General features: G+C 54.1%; 1 protein-coding gene across 1 annotated transcript; it reads left to right on the top strand.

Annotated features, from left to right (window-relative positions):
* The first annotated feature begins 3,920 nt into the window (after positions 1–3,920).
* RRAD (RRAD, Ras related glycolysis inhibitor and calcium channel regulator) lies at positions 3,921–7,191 on the top strand. Its single transcript, XM_006909736.2, has 5 exons — positions 3,921–4,040; positions 4,276–4,660; positions 5,307–5,380; positions 5,509–5,713; positions 6,554–7,191. Exons 2-5 carry the CDS (start codon positions 4,291–4,293, stop codon positions 6,829–6,831), a joined length of 927 nt encoding a protein of 308 aa, XP_006909798.1. The 5' UTR covers positions 3,921–4,040; positions 4,276–4,290; the 3' UTR covers positions 6,832–7,191.
* The last annotated feature ends 2,254 nt before the right edge of the window (positions 7,192–9,445 follow it).

The following is a 9,445-nucleotide window of genomic DNA, read 5'->3' as shown; positions in this document are numbered from 1 at the left end:
CTCAACTGTTACTGGGCTAGGCCTCAGCAGGGAGCCTGGCACTTGGCAAATCTGTTCTTGAGTGCCACTGACAACATGAGCCTGTCCTAGGAGTGGCAGAAGGCTTTACATATACTATGTAGTTGGGGAATTCTTGATCCAGCTCTGTTTGGCAGTTACTATTATCCCTATTTTGCAGGTGAAGAAATGAACTTCTGGAATAAGTAATTTATTTCTTAAGACCTCCAGCTACTGAGTAGAGGAACCTGAACAGTTTAGCAGGTACTGCTCAGCTGGCAGGGGGCGCTGTTGCCTGGATAGAAGGGCCTATGCCCACCCCTTCCCCCCAAATTCCAGGAGAGAGTGGCTTGACCACCTAGTGACCAAGATCTGGCTGCCCAAGATCAGAAAAGTGAAGCCATCATCACGTCACCCAGTTTCTTCATGTGTGATGTGGGGATAGTTGTGACAGTTGCTTGGGACTGTTCTGTGGAGATTTTAAATGGGCCCATTTTTTAGGTGATCTTCCAGGTGTTATACCCCTCATTTCCACAGATGAAGAAGCTCAGTGCTCCAGAGAGGCAGGGTGACCAACCAGGGCCCTTCAGGCCCCAGGGAGCCTTCCCAGCCACCAAGGCCAGACTGTAGGCTTCACCATGTGTGTACCTTTGCACTGACAGCCCAGTCTGTGTAAGGTGTCTGTGGTGTCTGTTCAGCTTGGGGTGGGAGGTCATGGGGGTGGCAGATGACACTGAGTCATTCAGCTGGCCCTCCTGGCAGCCAGGTCATGGTGGGCGAGGGACATCAAGCCACTTATGTCACAGCTAGCATATCAGATAGTCCCCTGTCAGTCTTGACTCATCTATGCCAGGCCCCTGGCTGCCTGCAGGGACGCCAACTGTGAATCCTGGGCTAGTGCCCAGGGAACTTTCTGGAACTCAGCTGCTGTCTGAGGACAGAGGTAAAAGGCCGGGGGTGGGGAGGGGGTGGTATTTGTGAAATTTTAGGTCCCTTAAGTCTTCCACCAGGTGTGTCTGGCTCTCTTGTTTTTGGCCTGTGACTTCTCAGGCCTCAGTTACCATGTCTACAAAATGGGAACAACAAATCATAGCTAAGATAGATTGACCCAGGGACTAGATGACATGTATGAACATGCCTAGCCATGTCGATTTTTGCTCATCATCATGCTCATAGCACAAGAGCCTGGCACATGATAGGTACTTAGTAGAGGTCAGTGGAATGAATGAATGATTTGAGCCTTAGAACAGAAGAACTGGGGTATGGAGGCTATTGTGTGAGGAGAACCGGAGGTCCTGAAACCCAGCTAAGTTCCCTTTGCAATATCTTGCTACCTGAGGGAGGGGAAAGGGTGTGGGGTCCCACAGAGAGAAATGAGTATGGGAGAAAGAGAAGAGGTATCTGCATTGGTCCCTCTCCTAGGCAGACCACTGTTCTGGAAAGAATGGAGCAGAAGTAGGAAAGAAGCAACAGGGTAGGGCCCATGGGTTCACTCAACCTGCCTTGTCCAACGAAGCACAATAATAAAAGTTTTATCGAGATAAAACTTTTGCCAAACATGTGCCAACCACTTTACATCTGCCTTTCATGTTTATATCTTATAATGACCTCCATGAAGACATTATCCCTATTCTATACAAGAGGAAACTGAGGTTTAGCCAGGATAGATGGAGAGAGGTGAAACAACTAGCAAGGAGCAGAGGTGGGATTTGAAGGCTGGGCTATCTAAAGAGCTGAGAGGACCAGGAGGTGGGAGTGGGGATGTCTCAAGGTCATGTCCTGGTCTTGGTTCCTGGATCCTCTGGCCATACCTAGGCTTGTGGTGTGTTTGGCCTGTTGGGGAATGCCTGGGGCCTGAGTGGCCCAATGTGGATGCAGTTCCCATGGCAATGAAGAAATACTGATGAGGTCAAGAACTCAGATTACCAGAGGGGAAACCCAGTCCTAATTCTTTGCATGGCTCCCTGCTGGGAAGGGCCACAGGTACCCACCCCCACCCATACCCACCCTCTGCTGGATATCGAGGGCCTCTTTTCAATGGCAGGGTCATGTATCAGGTGGGTAGGAGTGGCCATAAGCAGCCCAGCCAGTATCCTGATTGGATGTGGTTTGCTGGCTCTTGACACTTGCACCCTCTGACATGAAGCTCAACCCATGATTTCCTCTTCCCACTAGACCTAGTCCAGGAAGCTAGAGCCCACATGGGGTTGTCCAGGTTTCCAAGACTCCTCAAGACCACATGAAGGACACAAATCAATAGGCCACCCCTCATTCTGGCCCTTGCCTACTTTGGGGACTTCAAGAAAAAGAAGAGCCTGCATGAACCCCCTAATACCTAGCCAGGCCCTCCTTACTTCAAGGTTCTCTCAGATGTTGCCAAGGAAACTGACACAGCAGCCAGAGAGCCCTACCAGGTCTCCATGACAACCTACAGCAGCCCACCAGGGCTGTGATGTCACCTGAGCTCTGAATGGGTGCCCCTAAACCCCTGCCATACTCGTCACAACCAGCGTCAGAGTCTGATACAGGTCCCTGTCACAAAGCGCCTCCTATCCTGCCTGCTTCTAATCCTCACCCCAGAAATGAGCAAGGAGGAATTGGTCATGCCCAATTTATATATGGGTACCCTCAGGCTAAAATGCCTGCAAAACCCAGAAATCTGGAGGCAGAGCCAGGACTAGAAACCAAGCCTCCTCATCAAATCTCCCCTCTGTGCTCTGGTGCCTGCCCTAGGTCTGAAGAGGGGGTGAGCTCTGGGCAGTGGCGGCAACAAGTTGTGTAAGAGCTACACGCCCCCACCCTGTATCTATGCCCCTCCTGGCTGGGAGTCTAAACCTCCAGGACCTGCATGTGCCCTGAACAGCAGGCTCAGTCAGGAGCTAGAGGGAAGTAGGGAGATAGTGAAGGCTCTTAAAGTGCCTGGATCCAGCCTTGATTCAGTTCCTGGTCCAGTTTCACCCCCATCTGCTCCAGCTGGCATCTGACACCTGCTTGCCAGGATTTCCCCCACTTTGGGCAACATCCAGCCCAGGAGCCAAATAACCAGCGCCAAGGCCAGGGCCAGGTATTTTTAGCAGAGTTGCTGGCAGCTGTCTGGAGGGTGCTGGGGGGTGGGGTGGGGGTGGATGAGGTGGTGCTGAGTTCATCCTTTCCCTTCTCTGGACCTGTGTTCTCTCCCCAGGATTCAAGCTTGCACCTCTACCTGCAGCACACTGCCAGAGGGCCTCCCTACCTTGTTCCTCTCCCAAATAGCTCTCCAAGGGCCCCCAGAAGCTCATGAGATAACACTTAACCCTCACCCAGAGGGGTAGGCTCATCAGGTAGAATCTTCAACTCCCCAGGGGACTGGGAAGAACTTAGTGTTGAGACTAGATGCTGGATTTAAGACCTCTAAATTCTAGCTCAGATATGGGCCTGTGGGGAGTGGGTGTCAATGGGCACAGAAGGGTGAAGTCTGACCAGCCCACAACTGTTCTGCTTGCTTGGGCAACAGGCCAGGACTGGGCTAGAGGAAAGGGAGAATTCACTTTTAAAGGGCCAGATCTAATTCTTCCCCAGAGGGGAGCTGGCCCACTAGGTTGATCCTTGACCCCATCCATGATGGCAGCTTCCATCCTCACCACCTCATCAGCACCATTCACATATTCTCCCTCCTTCCCCCTCCTTCCCTGGCCCCACCACACACACACACACACACACACACACAGCGCGCTCAGACCCTGGCTTTCTTTGTCCGCGGAGTCTGCCTCTGCCCCTCCCTGGCGGATGGGGCGGGGTCTCGGTGGGTGTGAGGGTTTAGGAGGAGGGTGGGGGATCCCCCTGGGGGAAAGGGGACCGACACGTCAGCCCCGGCCTCTGCGTAGACCCGGGGAGCGCGGGGGCGGGGGCGGGGGCGGGGGGTGGACAGAGGCTTAAATAGGCGACTCGGAGCCCGAACCCAGTACGGACAAAGAAGGCAGCGGCTGTGAGAACATTGAGTGTTCAAGCCTGGGTCTGCGATCCGAGTCCGGGACCTAGTCCTGACCGTGTCCGTGTGCGAGTGGGTGAGTGTGCTGGCGGAGAGGGACCGGGGTGGTCTCATCACCTGGGTTACGGATCGACTGTCAGAAGGATGGGTCACAAGTCAGGGCGCAAGGACCATCACGACTGGGATGGGACCACGACAGGTCGTCGGTCTCGAGCATTTTCCCTGACCCCGGGTGGGGCAGACGCGCCTGGGGTCCAGCCTCCTACTCTATCTCCACTGCGGCTTACGCGGCCATCCCAATTCTTCCTCAGACGGCGTCGGACAAGATGACTCTGAATGGAGGCGGCAGCGGAGCGGGTGGGAGCTGCGGCGCGGGCCGGGAGCGCGAGCGCCGTCGGGGCAGCACACCCTGGGGCCCTGCCCCTCCGTTGCACCGCCGGAGCATGCCGGTGGACGAACGCGACCTGCAGGCGGCGCTGGCTCCCGGCGCTCTGGCAACCGCCGCGGCGGGAACCGCGGCCCAGGGGCCGAGGCTGGACTGGCCTGAGAGCTCCTCCGACTCGCTCAGCTCAGGGGACAGCGACTCAGACGAGAGCGTTTACAAGGTGCTACTGCTGGGAGCACCTGGCGTGGGCAAGAGCGCTCTGGCCCGCATCTTCGGTGGTGTAGAGGACGGGCCGGAAGCAGAGGCTGCAGGTGAGGGGCTGGGGCTATGCAAGGGAGGGGAGAACCCAAGGTTAGGACTTGGGGATACAGGACTGGGGACCTGAATTAAAAACGGCAAATACCAAGAGATTCTGAAGTCAATTTCAGAATCATGCCTTTACCTACTCATTTTACAAATGGGGAGACTAAGGGAGAAGGGACTCCCAGCTTTGGTGGGGAAGAAATACTTAGTAGAAGGCCTAGGGCATACATATGATTACTCTGTAGGATGGGTACAGGACATCCCTCCCTGGCAGGACTGGCAGGAACACAGCCAGAGTGAGTTTCTAGGAGAGGCACCCTAGGTGATCTAGGGAATGTGACTGCTACTATTCTAATTCAGGCCGCTGTCGTCAGAACCACCCTGAGGCCCAGGCAACAGAAGGGCAGGGAGCCCCATAGTGGCCACCCAGGACTTTGCTAGCTTGAGGAAGGGGTGTCTAGGTGGAGGTCAGGCACAGCATGCCCTCCACACCCCCATTTCCCAGCCCCAATACTTCTGTCACCACATAGTAGTCATAAGTAAAGGGGAAGATTGAGCGGTTCTGGGGAGGAGTTGGGGAGTATGGTCAGAACAGAAAACCTGGCACATGGGAGGGCTTTTGGCAGGCAGCAGGTAACCTGACTACTGGTTTAGGACACACGTATGATCGCTCCATCGTGGTGGACGGAGAAGAGGCATCGCTCATGGTCTACGACATCTGGGAGCAGGTAAGATGCAGGCTGAGACCCAGGGTGGGGATGAGAGGGGTGAGCTGGGGGTAGGTGCATGCTGGGAGTGCCAGCCTTATAGCTGGGGCACGAGGACTATTGGGTAGATGCGTGTGTGTGTTCTTTAGGATGGGGGCCACTGGCTACCTGGACACTGCATGGCCATGGGGGATGCATACGTCATCGTGTACTCAGTGACAGACAAAGGCAGCTTCGAGAAGGCCTCAGAGCTGCGGGTACAGCTACGGAGGGCGCGGCAGACAGACGATGTGCCCATCATCCTAGTGGGCAACAAGAGCGATCTGGTGCGCTCTCGCGAGGTCTCCTTGGATGGTGAGCAGGGAGTGGGTTGGAAAGGGAGGGAGATCCTGACTGGGCTGTGATCCACTCAGTCTTGACTCAGCTTGAGTCCCTGGGGATCATCAGTGGCTAAGAATGTTCAAGAAGAAAACTTGTGGGGGAGGAAAGGGAGAACTGCTGTCCTTCCTCAGGGCTCCCGAAAACCTGAGAGTGCTGGGAAGAGGAACAAATTCTCTAGGGGAGGTGGAGGCTGCTGGGTCACCTCAGGGCCCTTCTCTCCTGTCCCCTTCATCTCTGGCCTAACAGGTGAGGGGTGAGGAGAGTGCAGGGAAACAGGTCATGAGGTCAAAGCAAGGATCCCAGGCCTGGGCCAGTCTCGAAGTAGGCTTGCCCCTGGGGAGGCCCCTCCCCTCTTTGGCTCAGCATCCTTCTCCGTGGCCCCCAAACTGAGCCCCTTACAGGAACCTAGCTGTGACTTGATGATGTTCCACTCCCTCCATCCCACTGATTATTCTTCATGATGTAGCATCAAACCATAGAACACTAAAGTGTCAAACAGAGTTCTCATTGTCTTGTGTTGACTACTGCAGCTCTTCCATTTACATACCAGATTTCAAATTATTACAGTAAATGAGTCTCCTTTTGCTGGACTTTGTGCGCTCCTTAAGCACACTCTGCCAGTTAGGTGACCCAGCAATGCCCAGGACCCTCTATACCGGAGCTGGGGTCTTTGTTTCTGGGGAGGACGCAGGGGTCCGCGATCCCTACCCAGATTCATGAGTGGTAGCTGTCATGGGGTAGCCAGGGTTTGAGTGGGCTCCTCACCTACCCACCCTTTGCTTACTGGTGTGTGCCTGTCTCCATATATACCAGAGGGCCGGGCCTGTGCTGTGGTCTTCGATTGCAAGTTTATTGAGACATCAGCTGCGCTGCACCACAATGTCCAGGCACTGTTCGAGGGCGTTGTACGCCAGATACGTCTGCGCAGGGACAGCAAAGAGGCCAATGCACGTCGGCAAGCAGGTACCCGGCGGCGAGAGAGCCTTGGCAAGAAGGCGAAGCGCTTCCTGGGCCGCATTGTAGCACGTAACAGCCGCAAGATGGCCTTCCGAGCCAAATCCAAGTCCTGCCACGACCTCTCAGTGCTCTAGGCCCCTCGGGCACTCACTGCGTGGTGCAGACAGATGGGCAGATTGGTGGGCTGGCCTAGCCAACTGCCTTAGGTGCCTCAGGGCTGGCTCAGACTCTGGGCATCCGCCACCTCATGGTCATGGACAGACAGTGCTGCCCAGGGAGATGGCTCCCAGTGGCCATCAAGGGATGAACCCACGGAGGTGAATGTGCGGGGCCATATGCATCCCAGGCAGCAGCCTAAGCCCAGCCCATGAGGCGGGGCTGTGTGTGGGAAGAGGACTCTACCTTTCTCTATACCTGGGTTTGCATGCTCTGGAGGGAGGCTGTTCAATGCAGTGGCTATTTGTTTACATGCAGATTTTTGTAATAAAGACTATTTCCTGGTAGGTTAGGGCTGTTGACTCTGTCTTTCCTTGGTTGGGGAGCTGCAGGGAGCAGGACTTTACTTACATCCTTTCAGGAAGGAGCATCCCCATTCAGCAATGGCAGATGGAGAACTGAAGCACTTGCCTGAGGTCACTTGGGTAGAAGTGGCTGAGTAGGGACTGGTAGACAGCTATGCCAGTCTCCCCTGTCTCCAGAGCCTGGAGGTAGCCTGGGGCAAGGCCGGGGACAGTTTCTGAGAAGGTCCCAGGCCAGGGTCCATACATTTCTTCATTAGTTAAATTTATTCATCCCACTGGGAGTCTTTGCAACCTGGTAAGAACCCTGATAGCAGTTGTACGATGGCAAGAGATTTAAGGGCTGCTCCTCAGTTTATGTGACCTCTGTGACCAACCCGCATGCCCCCAGGGCAATGGTAACTGCTCAAAGCTGCTGCTGCTCTCCACTCCCACCCCTCAACGCACTTCGCACTTCGAGGCATAGTTTTTAAAGCAGTGAAGGTACTGAGGCCTGAAGAAGAATCCAGACCCTCCTGGGCTGCTACTTATTGGCCATGTGACCCTTGGCAAGCCGCTCAACCTTCCTGTGCCCCAATGTATGACATGGGGATGATGTCTCCTTCAGAATGGAGTGAGTGGAATAATGAAAGTGTGTGCTTACATCAGTCCAGGCACACAGTAGGAGCTTAACATATGTGAGACCTCTCAACATTCTCACACTGCACTGCTCTAGGCTAGGGGGCCTGAGGTGCCTGAATGACCCTGTGGCAGGCATTTAGCTTGTGAGAGACAAGGCTGAGGGCAGCTGAGGGGTCCTGACTCAGCCTCCAGCTTGAGAGAAACTAACCAGATAGGCAGTAGGAAGGACTCAGGGGAGACCATGGGAAGCTCTGAGGACAAGGAGAGATTAGAGACCTTGTGACCCTTCCCACTCTCCCCCCTCGTCCTGGACTCCCAGGCCCCGGAAGCTTCTCTTGGCTCTGCTTGGCTGCCCTCACTGGGGGAAGGGCCCCTGGTCAGCCCTGCAATTCCCTCAAGGTCACCTGAGCTGCTGGCTCAATCTTCTCTTTCCTCCTCAGAGGCACTAGACAGTCCATTGTCTCAGCCCTGTCAATGTCCAGGGGCTAGTATGAGCACTTAGGAAGACTTAGGGGATCTCACAGGCCACTGTCCCCCACCCACTAATTCCTTGGTGGGTGGTCTGAAGCTCTGAATACCCAGTTGAGGTTGTGCACTGCTCATCTCTACTGCATGTGTAACCCCCAGCTCCTTGTCTTAGTTCCACAAGCCAGCTTGGAGCTGCTGAGGCCAGGCAAGGGCCAGGTCATTGCTGGTCCCTGAGTGCTGCCCTGGAGGGGCTCCCAGTCTGATGGAAGAGACAGACAATGAAAATCTAGTGTCCTTTCTGCACTGATAGAGGTAGCACATGGCATGGGGTGGAGGGGTATTCCCAGAGAACGTGAACAGGCCTGGGAACCCAGGGAAGGTTTCCTGGAGAAGGGGCCATGTGAGCTGAGTACAAACGCCGGAGCAGGTGCTCAACAGACAGATGAAGGGGTGGGAAGGGCATTCCAGACGAAAAGAACAGAGTGGGCCAAGGTGGAGCTGCAGTGCTAGTGCGTGGGGCACAAGTGAGATCGAGTCTAGAGCCACAGAAAAAGTACAGTCATCCCTCTGTATCCACAGAGGATTGGTCCCAGGACCCCCACGAATACCACAAATACCACGAAAATCTGCGGATGTTCAAGTCCTTTATATAAAATGGTGTAGTATTCGCATATAACCTATGCAATCCTTCTGTATACTTTAAATCATCTCTATAATACTTAATAAATCTTGCAAATATATTATAATATCTAAAACTTCAATCATCTTACAATACCTAATACAATGTAAGTGCTATGTAAATAGTTGTTATACAGTATTGTTTCAGGAGTAATGGCAAGGAAAAAAGCATGTAAATGTTCAGTACAGACTCAGACATTATAAGCCTAATTATATAGGACACACCAGCAATAATGTAACAATTTCTTTTTCAAGTATTTTCAATCCATGGTTGGTTGAATCTGAGGATTCGGAACCGAAGACGCAGCGTCTAAGCCCAGAAGACTAAGAAGTGCTCACTGAGCTGTGCAGGGGCAGGAGGAGTGCCAGGCCTAAGATCGCCACACCTCCCGGGGCTGGCAGTCATGGATGCTAGGCAGCCCCCAGCTTTCCAAAGTTAATGAGTAACTCGGGGGGCTGGGCA

Source organism: Pteropus alecto, unplaced genomic scaffold, assembly GCF_000325575.1.
Source record: "Pteropus alecto unplaced genomic scaffold, ASM32557v1 scaffold42, whole genome shotgun sequence".
Taxonomy (NCBI): Eukaryota; Metazoa; Chordata; class Mammalia; order Chiroptera; family Pteropodidae; genus Pteropus; species Pteropus alecto.
The sequence above is the reverse complement of the archived record's forward strand: the minus strand, read 5'-3'. Positions and strand labels throughout refer to the sequence as shown.

Excerpts from the sequence above, each read along its gene's own strand:
- RRAD (XM_006909736.2), top strand. The coding sequence starts at position 4,291 with ATGACTCTGAATGGAGGCGGCAGCGGAGCGGGTGGGAGCTGCGGCGCG. Across the intron at positions 5,381-5,508 it reads TCTACGACATCTGGGAGCAG|GATGGGGGCCACTGGCTACC; the intron begins GTAAGATGCAGG and ends TGTGTTCTTTAG. Across the intron at positions 5,714-6,553 it reads TCGCGAGGTCTCCTTGGATG|AGGGCCGGGCCTGTGCTGTG; the intron begins GTGAGCAGGGAG and ends CATATATACCAG.